General features: G+C 34.7%; 1 protein-coding gene across 1 annotated transcript in view; it reads right to left on the bottom strand.

Moving 5' to 3' along the window:
• Positions 1 to 3,515: 3,515 nt before the first annotated feature.
• The window catches only part of LOC138703463 (cohesin subunit SA-1-like), a 66,102-nt gene continuing 52,030 nt past the window's right edge, over positions 3,516 to 17,587 (bottom strand). The window contains exons 18-21 of the mRNA XM_069831343.1: positions 16,619 to 16,763; positions 15,555 to 15,629; positions 12,671 to 12,911; positions 3,516 to 3,982 (exon numbers count right to left, since the gene is read on the bottom strand). Of these exons, the coding sequence (XP_069687444.1) occupies positions 3,971 to 3,982; positions 12,671 to 12,911; positions 15,555 to 15,629; positions 16,619 to 16,763 (473 nt within the window). The 3' untranslated portion in view covers positions 3,516 to 3,970. The remainder of the gene's footprint in view (positions 3,983 to 12,670; positions 12,912 to 15,554; positions 15,630 to 16,618; positions 16,764 to 17,587) is intronic.

Genomic DNA, 17,587 nt, shown 5'->3' on the forward strand with positions numbered 1-17,587 from the left:
GTTTGTCATCAGATGGAAACACCGCTAAATGACAAGTTCACAGCTAGAAGGCCCTCTATCCTGGAGTAAGGGCATTTTAGCATGACACGAAAAATGAAATGCTCAACTGTGCGTGTGTATGAAGGCTTGAGGAAAGTCCTTTTAGCACAGATTGTGTATTTATATGTAAGGATGTTGAATCTGTAGTTAACTCATTTTTGCAAAAATACGGAGAAAGGGCCTTTTAGCAATGACCAATTCAATTGTATAACAATTTTTTTATCATGAGCACGAAAAATTCTTGCACTGCCTTGTGATCGACATAATAAATTGTTTCTTTTTTAAACCAATAAAGAAAGTAAGTAAGCTCCATTGTCATTTAACTTGAAAACATATTAAATACAATATGATGATCAACATAATCGTTTCTTTGTAAAAACACTAAAATAAGTAACTAAGGTCCATTGTCAATTAACTTTAAAACATATTTAAAAAAATTAATGAGATATGAATGAAAGGAAATACTACTGTAGGCCTATACTGCTAGTTTTCACTTTTTTGTTGTTGATGACCCTCAGAGTTTGTTATTAACTATAAAGGATATATTTGGCTCTAAAGTAGAACAATTCAACCGTAATACTGAAACTAAATGCATGTCTGTGAACCTACTTGGAAATACTTTTGATAATATTCATTTTGGAAAAAAAAACTGCTCACAACAGTGTTGAGCCAAACATAGATACCATACGCATTGCAAATGTGCGTAGATTATGGAATTGCTCCTCTGGTAGGTATTTAAAGAGATCTAATCCATTTTTTCCTAAACACTTTACTGGCCTGCCGTTTGCATCTCTATAGTGGCTCTGCTGCTTGGATAACATCAAATACAAATGAATTATTGAACAGACACATCTCCTTGTCCATTGCAGTTACTTCTGGAAATCTTTCTTGGAAAGAGAACGCATCAAAGTTTTAAATAAGTAAGTTCAGTTCCAGATACTTAATAAAATAATAAGTAACTAAACCCCGAAAATACCATAAACATATCTTGTTTTGTATCTTTTCACAAATATTACGAAAATAGTTTTTAAAATTGTAAATAAATACTTGTAAGATCACCGAAGTCCACTTTATGCCTCCGATCAAAGTGCCGTTTAATATTGAAGCGTTTTATATGCGCAATTTTAAACCCGCATATTAAGCAGCAGACTTTTTCTTTTTGTAAGTAATAAAAAATTATTTCTGCCACTCTTCCTGAAACTGACGTCCCGAGATCGAAGCCATACCCGCCACTGAATGAAGTGTGTGTTTACGGAGCACCAGGCGGAGAAATGGTCGGTGGAGTGAGGTAAGGCGGCTTTGAGAGTATTCCGAATTTCACCGGTGAGCAATTCGATGGCATCACGGTGTTCCGAATTCCACCGATGACGTCATTGATGCTCCACCGGTGTCGCACCGGTGCCATCAACTTCCATAGGTGGTGGCAGTCTCCATCAGCCGCCATCAGTGAATCTGCTTGGTTCTTGTATAGGGCGGGAATTAGCAGACGAATGACATCGTGCACTGTTGTGTCATGGCGGTGTGCTCTGCTGTATTGTTTGTAATGAGCAAAACGTAAAAACAATATGTTAATGGCTTATGAGCGAACATGTCAACGGACCAGTTATTACTACGGGTTCAAGAAATAAGTTGTTTATGATCTCTTTTATTTGAACGAGATGGCAGTACGGAAATTTCGCAAAATTTTGCTAGCGTAGCACAGATAACCACTTACACAGTCGCCATGACAGCATCGATTCTTCCAGCAGTTTTGTTCCTTATTTTCGTTGCAACGTGACGTCATTGATGCCACCGGACCGGTGAGATTCGGAATACGCTATTTGAGTGCAGTGGCCCTTCGGAGTCATTTTCCCCCATGGTTGTAGTAGAAGAAATCAACATATCAAAACTATATATGAATCACATATTCACAATTTCATGACCTCTTGCATATCATTGGCCCTCATATACAAAAACGTCCAATGTGGGAGGCATCCAGCATAACGTCTAAGTGTAACTTTGAGGTTAGGTTTCCCTAATAGTTGGTATCTCTTTTTAAGAACTTGGTTGCAGGGGATTTCCTACGTTCTCTCTCTTACGATTTTTATATTGTAACTTCCACAATGTCCATTATAGTTTTAAAAACAAGTCCTGTAATCTGGGATAAATTGAGAGCACCTCATTAAGTGGTTCTCTGAGGACAATTTCACGAAGGTGGAAGGATATTTGAAATTAATGGCATTATTTACGGTTCACCCTTTATATTACGGTTTGTTTACCTGATATACACAATGCTTTCCATCCATGGGTCTCATGAAGTTTGGAAAATTTCATTTTTTTTTTCAGAGGGTTATTCTTTGAGATATTTTAAACAAAAATAAATTAATAAAATTTTTGTTTTCCTTTCTGCTTCATTTGCGAGATAAAAACTGTTTTATATGAAACATTCTTACCGTGTTTTGGGAAAACCATTGATTTAATTCCCAATATGTTCAGTCAATTTAAGAGAGCACTATATTATGATAATAAATACGCAGAAATTCGATCTAACAAATTTAACGTTTTAAAATTCCTTTTCAGAACGAAAATGTACATTTGTTCAGTTTAAATTTCTGCATATTTAAACGGCAAAATCTATTTTTTAAAATCATAATACACTACTCTCTTAAGTTGACTAAGCATATTGTGAATTGAGTTAATTCAATGGCTTTCCCAAAATATGCTATGAAATGTTTCACATAAAATAATTTTTTTCTCGAAAATGAAGCAAAAACGATCAAAACTGTATTAAAGTTTTTTGTTTGAAATATCTCAAAGAATAACCTCTTGAAATTAATGACATTACTCACAGTTCACTCTGTATAATTCAGGGTACTCTTCTATCAACATCTCATCTGAAAAAAAAAAATTCAATTTTGTTGCAGACGACGCCATCATAAACAAAGCACATACGTATTCCGGTAACGTCGCGCGGTAAAATTTAACTCAATTTCAACTTTCGTCGCGTCGCGATCTGCGTCATGACGTCATGGAATACTGATTTCCTATTGGGCCATAATTTATGCAATGTCGTGTCGCGTCATTGTAAACGATGCATCAGAGAGAAGAAAGAAAAATAATGTAGAAAGAAAGAAAGAGAGAAAGAAAGAAAGAAAGAAAGAAAAGAGAAAGTATTAAAAATTGAAATGCATCTGGAAAATATCTAGTCTTTTTCCCAAAAGTATCGATCGCCCTCGATACTCTCAAGTATCGAGTTATCTAAAGTATCAAATACTCAATTCTAGAAATAAGTACAGATCCAGAAACAAAATTTGAGCCACCTGAATTTTTCATTTCAATTATAACATACTGCGCATGCTCAGCAAGCACTGAGATGTACAGACACAGAAATAAGAATTTAGGCACCTGAATTTTATTTCTTAGTCTGTACTTCTTTTGGTCTTCGGGTGCAGCAAACATTTTCTGCTATACTAAAGACACTAATGAATAGAGAACATTTGGGAACTTCTACTTTATTGTATTTAAGAAGAATATTCTACTTTGTACATTTATTTTAAAGTTCATCTTATTCTAAATGCCTGCTGAGTATACTGAATACATGACATGACTTAATAGTAATCTTGTTTGAATGAGCACAACACTTAAATTTGTAACGAATGTGAAAGGGTTAAATAATACCTCAATTACAGTTCAAAATAACATTATAGGATTTCTACTGTTTATATTAATTATCAATAAGTCAATAAAAGTTTTGGAGACATATTCTAGAGAAATTCTATTGCGTTCAATTTACAAAACGTCAAATACGTTATATTTTGCCAAAATATAATAACGCAAGAAAATATTACATTTGCCCATTAATAAGATTTAAATAGTAGGCTACATCATAATGCTCTCTAAAAATTAAAATAGGTATAAGACTTAGTCTTCATGTGGCAGGGTCTGTTTGCAGTTATCCTGATTCCTGGAAATGAGAAAAAAATAATGAACTTCCACAAAAATTAAGAAAGAACTACGTGAAATAAGAATAAGCTTCACGGCGGCATATTTAGCGTGTAAGTTATTTTCACCATTGCTGAGATTATTAAATAAATGGCGTTTCGAATACCAGATCTATAATCTTTTCGCTGTAAGAAAAATCCTATTGTAAATAATAGCACGTGACTGAAGTGAGGCTTCACTGGGCGCAGTTTGGCGCCATAGATTCTCAGTACGTGTTCCCGCCCACTGTTGTACATTCTGTTTCATGTTAAACATTTTCACGTTACTCGTCAAGTAGGCCTAACCTCACTACTATGCATTCGTTTGCTTAGGAAACATTTACTTTATAATTACTGCAATTAAATTATTTTTAAGTCTTATGTCTTCACAATGGACAGTTGAGGATACAGAAGTCATACTTCAGTACCAAGTGCTTACGTGCTCAAGTGACGCCAGCTTGTTACAAGAACAGACTACCTCGGTATTACTGTTGGTATTCATCCGCGTTCATAGTACATAACAAAATATAAAAATAGCTTTTCTTTTACATAGCGTTTTACACATGAGTGAAGTTAAATGTTTCATCGTATTTAACAACTAGAATTCAATTTTTTGTTTTCAAATAATACAAGATTTTGGTTTCCAAAAACGAACTATATTTTCCTGCGTCATGTGTTTCGACTGGGAGCCAATCACGGGTATGACAGCAAAGTGCGTATGTTTACATTAGGATTTTTCTTAGAGTGAAAACAGTATACAGACAGTTCATTTTACGAGGAATGCTGAACCTAGCGGTAGCGCGGCGCACTATCACTGCGTGACAATAGCATCACTGGCCGCTTGCTGCGTGTCGTTGCTGCCGCTAGATTTCAAATACGAAATCCTGCGTACTTACCAATTACTACTATTGCTGAATATGACCTTCTTCTGCAGTGAGATACGCCCTACATCTCTTAAACAGATAACATATCCTGCAGTTCAGCTTGAGTAATTTTTGTCACTTCCTGTCGTATTGCGTCCTTCAATTGTTCCAAAGGAGCGGTGACCAAAGTGGGTGTCGTGATTACATCGTGTAATCACAAACATTCAAACGGGTACGAGGAGTTTCCTGTACATTGCTGTGTGTTTCTTTCACGTACTGAAGGCAAGCAGTGGCGGTATATGTCGCTCTACAAAGTCTCTCTCTACAAGCAGTAAGAGGTGGTTTCGTAAAGAATGAGAAGGGGAACTTTTTTGTTGTTCTGTCGGACAAAATGTAATATGTTTACTTTGCTCAACGGTTCAATTAGGGGTATATAGAAACATTAACTGCCACACTGAATAATTTATTATTATTATTACTGACCACTAAGTATGTGTTTCTATAATTCTTCTGTGCGTGCATGAATATTGATATTTTTAGATCTTCGCCCTAGAAGGATAAAATTATTAGGTTTTATCTAAATTTTAATATTCTAATCTTTAGATGAGAGTAACTATTTATAAGTTATTCATTTAACAATATTATTATAGAAAAACTGATTCAGTATTACGTGCCAACGAACTGTTAAACGCCAGGAATTGACATGTCTTAAATCATAGCCAGGAAGAAAAAGATGAGATAAATACATTTAAGGAAGTCAACGAGCTAATGGGGTTTGAAATATCTCGTGTTCTAAAGCCTTTTAATAGAATATAATTTCTCAAAAGAGTAATGATTAAAATAGCTTAAATAACTTGTCCATAAGAAGTTTTTAATTTAAAAAACTACGAATTTCTCGGCCAAGTATCGAGAGAGAATTCAGAAAATTCCTGATTATATTCAAGAGGAAGATTATAAAAAGAAGCAAGAAAAATCTTATATTAATCACTGGCTCTTGATGACAGCAGTGACATTACTGATACAGCAAAGCTTGAGATTTTTATCCGCGGGATTGATCAAGATGTTAGTTCAGGAACCACCACTGGTTGTAGTTTTCATGCCAAGTACCCTTTCTCCGTCTCCTTACTTCATAGGTTGTCTGTCGCATGTCAAATTAAATATTTTCTATATCAACCAAAATAATAATAACCATAATTGTTATTATTTTAACATTATTACTAATGATTAATATAGATATAACAATTAATAATATAGAAATTATAATCCACGAAAACACTTATAATAAACAAAATGAAATCATAAATTCTTAACAAAATTATATAATCAACCAACAAATTTAATTGCAATTATACTGCAGCTCGAGTTTTGGTCACCGCTGTTCTAAAGTATGGGAATTATTTTTATACACTCTACGTGTTAAGTTTCCCCAAAGATAAAAATCACATTAACTGAGATTAGGATGTCTAGGGATCCTTAAACCTCTATTTATTATTCGGTCTTCTAAAAGTTCCTTTATGGCAGTACCGTATGTTACAGACGAAGAAAAACAATACGGTTATTTTCAACAGGACAATGCTACCCGACATACTGCCGAACGTTCAATGGACACCATAAAGGAAGTTTTCGAAGACGGATAATAAGAGGAGTTTTGTGGCCTCCTAGATCTCCTGATCTCAGTTACTGTGATTTTTATCTTTGTGGAAACTTAAAGCGTGAAGTGTATAAAATAATCCCCATACTTCACAACTGAAGAACGCAATGCGACAGGAAGTGACAAAAATTACTCAAGCTGAACTGCAGGATGTGTCACATAATTTGTTTAAGAGATTTAGGGCGTGTCTCACTGCAGAAGGAGGTCATTTTAGCAGTATATGAAATAATTGGTAGGTAAGTACGCAATATTAGGTATTTGAAATCTAGCGGCAGCAACGGCACACAGCACGTGGCCAGTAACGCTATTGTCACGCAGTGAATGTGCACCGCGCGCCGCTAGGCTCAGCATTCTTCGTCAAATGAACTATCTGTATCTTCGTCATTACGTACGTAAAAAGAATGCCTAAGTAAATAATTTGTGCTTATGGCTTTCTGCTCGTTACCTGAAGATAAATGTACATCCAACCTCGAAACATCATGCTTTCTGTATGTCGCAACAATGGTAAGTTTTGTCTAAATATGTAATTCAGTAACTGACTTAATTTTAAATTATAGTCGCGACGCTGTTATTCCCGGCGTGACTCCTCCTCTTTGCTTACGTCTTAGGAAGTGAAGGCTCTATAAAGTCTACGTAGGTAGCATTGTTCGCAATTTTTGTTCTTTCGTTGCCGAGCTACCATACGAGGAATCTATTTGCCACACCGTTAAACATTATCATGTCATAGCTCCTATGATAATAAATCAAACGCACTGTAATTCAGCAAATAATTGAGCGGCAAATAACGTCTTCATGTGCTTTCTGCGAACGCCAACGAATGAGCCAAAATGGCGGGCGATTATATTAAGTATTTACCGAGCCTTAAGAAATGAAAAAGTCTTCATCAGCGAATCACAGGACGCACACATTTAAATGTAGCCGACCTGCAACCCGATTGGCTGCCGGACTATAAAACACAGGCTAAACTGGAGAATTAGTGTGGAGCCGTTGAATCGTGTTGCTACAACACAATGTCGTCAAAACGATGGAACATTGAACGTGGCTCTTATATTTATAGCAACTGCGAGCATTCTTAAAGTTTAGTTATTTGTCCTGAACCAAAAATACACCACCAAAGCGGCCATGATTATTTACCAATTTAGCGAAGGCTGCGTCCAAATTTCTTCGTCGATTTCAACGATATTCCCTGGACCACATCATATTCTCCATAATTCCGCTCCGGTAACATATTACAGGATCTTTAAATCTGTATTTTCTTTTGGTGCATTCAAAAAGGCGCCACTATACTCGCATGACTACTGCAGTCAATTCTTAAAGAATATAGTTACAGATTTTACTATAGCAATTTATCACTTCTCTTTTGTTTTCCATGGCTCAGTACAGCCCGGTCACTAGTAGAGAGCACAGTCGACATTGCTGTACCACACGCATTCTGCAGTTGTTCCCGAACACACGTGAATATTAATATTTCATACTTTTCCGCAATACACACTACTTTTTCAGTAGCTTACAAAATTATAACCAGTAATACTATATCGTCCACAATTCACATACCTCTATGAGTACAATATATTTTTCACAACCATTTCACTGGCATGATCTCTTTCCAGCATATCAGTAATTTATTGCTGCGTAAAATTGACGCGCTTAGCGCACAAATGGCTCAAACCACAACATTTGCATATTGAGTTTGTGCATCGCATTTCACGCACTGTTACAAAAAATTAAAGTGGAAATATAATATCGTGGGTTGGGCCATTGTGAGCTGAGCTCCTCAATTATGATTAGAACTAGTCACAATAGTAAAAATAATTTTCCACGTTTCGGTAGACCACGTTTCCGCTTTCACAGGTTTTTGCTTTACAAAGGGTTGAGTTTTGGCAAAACTAAGAATAGACTACTGCAATATGCTCACTGTAGGAAGCAGTGGCGTAGCATGAAATTTTGAGCAGGGGAAGCTAACTCAAATTGTCTTCCATGTACATATGAGACATTGCAAAAATATAGTCTTAAAATAAATAGTAGTCAATGTCAAGTCAGCAGTCCGAAGATTGGTTGGAACCTTGTAAGTAACACCAATAAGGCATCACCTCAAATGGTACGGAGTAAATTATGATATCATGGTTTACACATATCTCCAACAAATAGACACCTATACTTATAATTTACCACTAGCTCACTCTCTGTCATATTTTCAGAAATCACAATGTTAATGGTCAATAAATACAGTATTAGTAATTACGTAAGTATGCGTCAGTCTTGGTTGTGTCCTTCATTGACAGCAAGGGAGTCAGTCATTTGGTTAATCGCACTTTTGTTCATAAGTCAGTCTTGATAATGGAATTGTCCTAAAAATTCAAGTAAATTAGTGTCAGCAACTGTTATTTCACTCATTATTTATTATATCAGCCACAATGCACACTCACACTTCAACTAGACACAACTTACGAAAGGGATAACACGGAAACTAAATTCTTTTCAGTGTTAAACCTAGCTTCTTGCGAGCCTTTTGACCAGGGTAGAGAGATAAAAAATCTGCGGGGGGGTTACACAAAAGAATGAGGGGATTGGAAGCTGGTGTGTGCAGGCTTCATGTTTACTGCCGCATCACAAATCATCCTGAGCTGCCACATCACAATATTTAACATGTAAATATAAATTGTATTAAAATTAATAAATAATTTTGTCCATAAACTGCAGGTTTGTTATGAAGTTATTATTAACAGGGGAAGCTAAGCTTTTAGCTTACATTGACGCTACGCCACTGGTAGGAAGAACACAATGAAGAAATAATTTGAAATAAAATTTACTACAGTACCGGTACATGCAAAGTGAATTTTATTTTTATAATTATTATCTTACGTAATTGCAGGCTTTCTCTCTCCTTCTCTCTGTGCCCTAATTTCTTGGCCCCCACATTTCTTTTAAAGTGAATTGCCGCGACTTTTTTTTTTGAAGGGAACGTTGTAGGATTTCCTTCGCGTCCTGCATCAATTCAGAGTGTAAATTGCGCCCTGATCCATCGGTTGTGTAACTGAAGTTGTGTTTGGTGGAAAATAGATTAACTTCACGTTAGACAAAAATCAGTCCTTGGATGGCAGGTAGTATTGTCTAAAAACATTATGACCTTGAGACCTTAACGTTTCATTGCTCCATTAAAAGAATGAAGCCACTCATGCATGATAGAACTGGTCATCTAGGCTTTTTTTTTTATTAAATCACACAATTTTATCTTATTGGCACTATTATTTAACACTATATTGGCATATTAACACAAAACTCAGAATAAATAAACGGAAAGTGAACCTAAATTGACACTACACTACAATTATTCATAGTTTTATTGTACTCGCACTGTCCTTTATCACTGTATTGACCTGTTAGCACAAAACTGAGAATAAATGAACGAAAATGCAAGAGGGTTGAAAGAAGTAACGGTGCAGGAGGTCAATAACCTGCCCGGGTCCTTGACAATAAGCACAGAATAGTGACATGGTTAGAGAAGCTTCACCCCCAACGCCTGACAAAGAATAGTGAAAGTCTTCCAGATAACTGCATGCACAGTCACACAAAAAAATATGCCATACTTCGTACAGTATTATTGCTAAATTGAAAATCGTTTGATAGAATTTAGCAACAGTTACGCTTAAAATTATCCGTTTTAGCCAGGTTTTTTATCTAATCTGTGCCAAAAAATGATTCCGTTTCTGCATTAGGCAGTTTTCCGTTTTAAATTACATTATTTTACAAGAAAATCATTCCGTTCCCAAATTTATTTTTCGTTTCTGCAGGTTTTCTTTGTATAGAGGGTACGTTTTAGCAAGGTTTTACTGTACTTCTTATCAGCATTCATCCTCACACAATTTGTAAGCGGACACGGGAAATTTAAATGTTACTTTGAACGCTTCAAAATTCCCACTCGAGAAGGATGCATATGTGAATGTGATGGATGAATCACTTCAGACAATAAATTGTTCACCTCTGATATGACTGTCTTCTTCATAGCAGGAAGAGATGTAACTTTATTAGTCACTAGCCGTAGGCCCTACCTGTGCGCTCCACTGTACCCGTTAGAAATAAATATAAAGTAATTACATAATTAAAATAGGACATTTGATCCAGGGAACATTCGTGCTTGATATAAGGATCAATCGTTTAATATGTTACTTAATTTAAATTGTATTTAAATAATTAAAATGCGATCATTTTGGTCCAGAGACCACTCATTTTGTGCAATGACAATTCCTTTAACATGTTTCTTAATTTTTATTACATGCAACCGTAGTTTAATGAGGATTGACATCATTTAGATTTAATGTGTACATAAACATTATTTTAAGAAATACAGGAAACGAATATTCAGAATAGCCTATCAAGTTTTCTGTGCATAAGAAGCTATTTTAATCTTACCTGTTCTCGATTCATTCAGAAGTTAACTGTAATAACATTATAGCATTATGTCCATCTAGAGGAACTACACTTTCCAATGGTGAAATAATAATTAATTATACAAATCGGTTAATTTAACTTCCGATATTACTTCATACAAACACAGAAACATTCTCTGTAGGCTATGTTTCATAGCTTTCGATTGTTGTGGTTCAAGGCCCCTTATAGACGAAGTCATTAGTTTTTTATTTCATTACACCGCCTTAGATGGCAGTTATTTTAATTTTAAAACTCATTTATCTCATTAAATATCAGTCCTATCAAACTTTTTCAAAGAATAAAATTGATCGAAAATCATTTTTAAAGAAACTTTTGATATGTAACTTTTTCACAGAAGTCAATAATAAGTGAGATATTTCGATTTATTTGAGGCCCCCTTTTAACCCTCCTTTTAAATAACGTATTTTGAATGCCATATAGCCTAAAATCTAAGTTACAACGAACTTAATTTATATTCCAATTTTCATCGAAATCTGTTCAGCCATTATCGCGTGAAAAGGTAACAAACATCCAGACAGACAGACAGACAGACATACAAACAAAAATGCCAAAAAAGCGATTTTCGGTTTCAGGATGGTTAATTATACATGTTAACACCAATTATTTTTGGAAAATCGAAAATTACAAGAAAAATTTTGACTATAGATTATTAGTATAGATTTAGAATCTTGTTCTGTGAACTTCTCCTAATAAATTGAGAAGATATTCAAAAGACAGTGTTGCAGTTCGTCGTTCAACAATTTCATGACGAAAATATTTAAAACTTTATAATTACTATTAAAGTATTTCCATGTATAATAACCAAAACTCTAACACACCTAGTGTGTGAAATAAGGTTATTAACATTGGAAAATTAATAATAATAATAATAATAATAATAATAATAATAATAATAATAATAATAATAATAATAATAATAATCCCTACGTCTCGAATTCATTAATAATTTGTCTTCTTTCTTTGTCAACAGGAAAACTGTAGAACTTGTAGACTCCATGCCTAGTATTATTTATACAATTTAGAGACGCATAACCAACAATTGCATAAAATTAATAAAACAGTTTAAAAGCAAAACCTATCTACACGTCAGGTCTTTCACATCCCATAAAATTGATGTCAGTCACTTGGGATTCAATATGGCGGATTGTTCTGCTTGCATTCTGTTTCCTACTTTGCTTCTTGCCAAAGAGGTCGCAGTGGAAGATATGCTGCTCTTACCGTGATGGTTTACACACAGTCTAGTATATACAGTCACGAAGCTTGAGTTTATAAGGGTACTAGGAACAATAGACTGTGCAGGTACTATTTCGCATTGTCTGTAATGAGGCGATAGTAGCAATCCTAGTGGTTAGCAACTATCTGTGGATGCATATTTACTACGTATTGAGCTTCCTGACTGTATATAGGCCTATTAGACTGTGGTGTACATTTGCTCATTTCTCAGAAGATATTCATTTCAGAAACCATGTTTATAAGGACTTTTATTTCTTATTTTAATCCATACTAACCTCCTTTCTAAATACTGGAACCTTTTTTTTTTTCAGAATACCCTGTATAGAATGTAATCTCCATCTTACGATGTTTGGTGACGTATACACGTCCGTTGATGTGACATATTAATGAATTTAAATACTAGAATGCTTTAATGATGATGATAATGACAATAAGGGCGGTTATGCTTACAAATAGGCTTGTAAATCAAATCTTACCTCGCTTACACCGCTGATAGCTGACTTATTCATAAGGAATGATGGCTGATCATTCTCTCCATACATGCAAGTACTGGTTAGAAAGCTGCGTCTTCGTTTCTTGCTTTGGCCACTGGCATCACTAGAAAGGATGGAAGAGAGACTTGTGCTCTGGCTTTCAAGCTCTGGGGATGGAGTTAAGGTGCGTGAACGTTTTTGGCTTCCAGATTCACGACCCTTCCTTATTTTATCACCCAGCTTACTGTAAAATAAATAATTTTAAAAAAACTTTAGTTCTCCTTATACAATGTACTATATTTTGATTAAGGCTATCAGACATGAACTACTCACAGCAACTAAACTGAAAATCAGAGACTGCTGAAAAGAGACATGGCCTTCTCTAAAACTTATACAAGGTGTTTCAAAAGTGATTGTCATTAATTTACAGATGAAAAGTAGAAACTGGAAGAAGCAAAAAATCTACAATAACCAATGGTCCGCAAATTAACCATTCATGCAATATTTCCTTAGGCAGAGGAGGGGCTATTCCGTGGCCTCCTAGGTCACCGGATTTAAATCCGATTAGATTTCTGTGTTTGGAATCATGTAAAAAGCCTGGTTTTCACTTCTGACGTCAACACACTTCAGGAACTGCGATTTCGGAATGAACATGCCTTTCAGCAATGAAGGAATGGACCAGGACTGACCGAAAGGATTCGCAACTCACTACAGAGAAGAGCACAACGTTGCGTTCAGATACATCAACAGCATTTTGAACAACTGTTCTAGGTAAAATTTAGTTAGGGATTTGCATGTCTGCTCTTGGTCGGCGAGGAATCTCAACGAAAAATGTGAATTATCTCGACAACAGTTAATTTGTGGACCAGTATATACAGTACCAAAACATTTTTGCTTGTATTAGTTTATACTTTACATCTGTAAATTATTGACCATCACTTTTGAAACACACTGTATTATGAGATAATTCTACATAAACTGAACCAGCAAATGTATCAATAAAATATTATGTAACTAGGGATGAGAATTTTACGTTTTAAAAACATGTCAAATATTCATTTAAAGTTACTCAAATATTCTCTTTAAAAACTAAAAACATCTCTTAAAGATTAAATTGATTAATGTAATATGCAAAATAACGTTGGTGGGCTATATATTAGTGTTCATAAGAGGTTGATTCAAAAAGTAATGTATAGAGTTCAATGTATAGAAAGAATGAATTCGAATGAACAATATAAGTTTCTGTTCTATAAACCAACTAAGAAAAGAGTTTTTTGATGCCTAACAAAACACTGGAAAGCAGTGCCTGGTTGCAGGTTTGCGTAATCACCAACTTTACCATCACTAGAGACAGCAGATTTTAGCAACTTAAAATTAAAAATATCACACTTTAAATTCAAAATTAGCATTTTATAGCACTTTTAATGTCACAATTTAGCATTTTGTAGCGTTTTAGGATGGAACATTTTTTATGGAAAGTTTGATGATAGAAATTTACCAGTTAAATTTTCTAGATTTTCTAATTAAAATTCTTTTAAGTAATAAATAAGAAAAGGAGAAATACAAAATTATATTCAGAAAACGTATTATGTGTTTTTCACGTGTTAAATTTTATATTACCTTGTTAACATGTTTCGGTCTGTTATTAGCCATCTTCAGGACTGGTTGTTGCTGGTCTTGGCGCCTTTTGTTTTGTTTCCTGTGGGAGTGTGTTTGTGTAGTGTAATGTGGAGTCAAAGAGTGTGTGTGTTCTGAAACTAAACAAACTAGAACAATACGAAATATACAACATGAAGTTACTAATACGAAATATGTTGTTGTTGTTTTCTAATGCCAGGCATTTGACAATAAAGTCATTTGACCTCTACAATACGAAATATACAGACACACAAAAACACATCCGAATGAAATTCTCAATTTCAGAACACACACACTCTTTGACTCCACATTACACTACACAAACATACCCCCACAGGAAATAAAACAAAGGGCGCCAAGACCAGCAACAACCAGTTCTGAAGATGGCCAATAGCAGGCCGAAAAATGTTAACAAGGTAATATAACATTTAACACGTGAAAGACACATAATACCTTTTCCGAAGTGATATGGTGTTAAAAGTTGTGTAATCAAGATGTACAAAGTTATAGTGCAACTGTGAACATTGAGAAACATGCCAAAAGATAATTGTGTAATTTTATCCCGACCCTTCTTGTTGATCAATTACAATCACAATCGCTACCACAAACAACTTGTTTGAGAGGAAACTTTGAACCTAAAGAGATTGCATAGGCAGGCAATATTCTACCACCAGCACCAGAAAAATCAGCTGAAAATTCGAGATAATGACACAGAAAACGACAAAGAGAGTTTAACGTAGGTCACATTCCTCTGCTATTCACACTGTAAAAGCTAACATAGAGGGATTAGCAAGCTATTAAAAAAATAATAAGAATCTCTATGTGTCGAGGCCTTGAGATAGATTTTCACTTTTTATAAAAACATAAAAATATGTCATAAAATGTACTTTCGCTCTTATTATGAAGAAAAACCATACATTTCGCATTTTTGCACGAATTTTAAAAGTAGAGTAATGTGCTTGGCATTCTTTTAAACATAAAATTACTTACTCCGACAGCACTTGGGCACATTTCCCATTTATCGTGATTGCAAAAATCTACCATCTCTAGCCATCACCATTATTATATTCTTTGTACTTAATCGATACTGTATTGTTTCACCTCCCAATAGCATTTTTAAAATTAAATTTCAGTAGCGTTATGCACTCCATGGTTCTTCATGTCGCCTAGCAAGAATTTTTTTTACATTTAAATGAACTTAAAATATTTAACTAAATGTCTGAAAATTAAGATACAGTGCAGAAAGTACCTTTTTCTTGAAGGTGGTTGGTTCTCTTCTTTTTTTGGTGAACTTTCTGCCAGTGGTCGTTTACCAGTTTTCTTCCTGTTAAATAGGTACAGTAACAGTATTATACAAATTATTATAAAATAATAATTAAAATGTCCGAAATGCAAATTATAAGACTCTAACAACTATACTGTATTATAATTAATTAATTAATGTAAAAATTCATGGAAGTATGAAAGTAGAATCCATGTTTTAAATAAAGAAAAATCGAAAATTAGAAGCTTAAGTGCACATAAGATCAATTTTGGTAGTCATCCGTTTAGGTCATCAAAGCAATATAGAAATACGAGTAAAATTAAAAGTTTAAAATAAAATAGAACACATACAGGAAAAACAGCGTAAACTAGCTCTAATGTAGGCCTATTGAAGTGATGAGCAAAATTCATCTAAAATAAACAGCTAAACTGTGATACCCAACTATCTGTACCGTGCAGTTTGTTATGCGACAATTTGACCAATAAATAAAATTCGTCAACGATATTTCGTATCAACAAACAGATTCCTTTTGTGACACTTTGTACCAATCTATTCGTTCCAGCCAGCCATTTCCCTGTTTTCCTACAAACCACCTCATTTGTTTATATATACATTTTTATTCAGTTTCCCAGAAACCACTTCATTTATTGTTATCATATCTATTTTTATTCCATTTCCTAGAAACCACCTCATTGTTATTATTGTATTTGTTCACCTGGACTATTACAAATTTTGAATCTATCTGAAAAAAATATTTTTCATAACGTAGCTTAATGGTTATTATAGAGCTAAATAATATTTAAGATAAAAAATAAGAAAATAGTTTCCTTGTAAATAATGTTACAAACCCCTAGAATGGATGCAAGAATACATTGACAAAGTGTAAAATACCGTGGTAGGTAGAAATGAGTTACTCAGTGAATTGTTTTATATTCTTTAGCAAATTTATGAAAGTCTCATATATCAAAAAGTTGTAACGAAGCCACTGAAAATTGAAAATTATTTTGTCATACACTTTATTTTCATATTAATATGGTTATAAAAATTACCTTTTGCTATGTAAATCCTTTGCTGATTTCGGACTTTCCACTTCATCTTGCTCCTCCTCCACCTTTACTTCGTCATCAGTTTCCACCTCCTCTTCCTCCTCCTCCTCCGCCTTGTCTGAAGCCTCTACCTCTTCCAATTCCTCATCTGTTAATAGAAATTTGTTTACAGCTTGCCCAAGTCAAGTCTGCGAGTGGGGATATCGGGATGGAATGTAGAGGCAAAACACAGTTGCCACATAGGTCACTTGACGCTCAGATTTCAACGTGTGCACATCGTTTAAAATACACTACTGAGCCCACGCATTTTTTGTCCTTGTCTTCAGATAAAGGCAACAGTTACGCTGTCTCCCAGCCTCCCCCCTCATGCAACTTTCTCCACGCTTACCAATCAGAACGCCAAACCTCACTGTCAAGCAGAAGTAGAAGTACAGTCTATTTCAAAGCGTCTTAAATTGTTACCGCTCTATGAACTGAAGCGCAGTAGGAAAACTTTGCTGTCATATGAGACTGTACTGGTCTCCTCTCGTTACCGCCTCCTTTCACTACAGAACTGCCTCCAACTTCCCCTCTCGGCTCGTAGACTTAACTTGGTCGAGCTGTATGTGTGATATTGAAGTATTCTTTTCAATAGTCAAAAGATAAATAATTGTTATCTATATCTAGATTGATCTCAAATTTTCATAAGAGTTCGTCTAAATTTTGAAACACAAGTACACCTACGGTTTTTATATTATTTTAGTAGATATAGAAGGTGGCCCACATAAAATTTTACAAGTTAGTTTCTCCCAAATGGATCAACAGAGCTAAATGTTGACTTTCCAAATCTCAGAAGGGAGTTTTTCAGGCTGAGTAATTTGGACCCCATTGACGGGGGGCAGCTCAGATATTTTGGACGCAATGATGGACAATTTTTTTAAATTCTGGTTCTCCTCAGTAATTCGGGCAACTTTTATTCGAAACATTTTTTTC

This window comes from Periplaneta americana, chromosome 7, assembly GCF_040183065.1.
Source record: "Periplaneta americana isolate PAMFEO1 chromosome 7, P.americana_PAMFEO1_priV1, whole genome shotgun sequence".
Lineage (NCBI taxonomy): Eukaryota > Metazoa > Arthropoda > Insecta > Blattodea > Blattidae > Periplaneta > Periplaneta americana.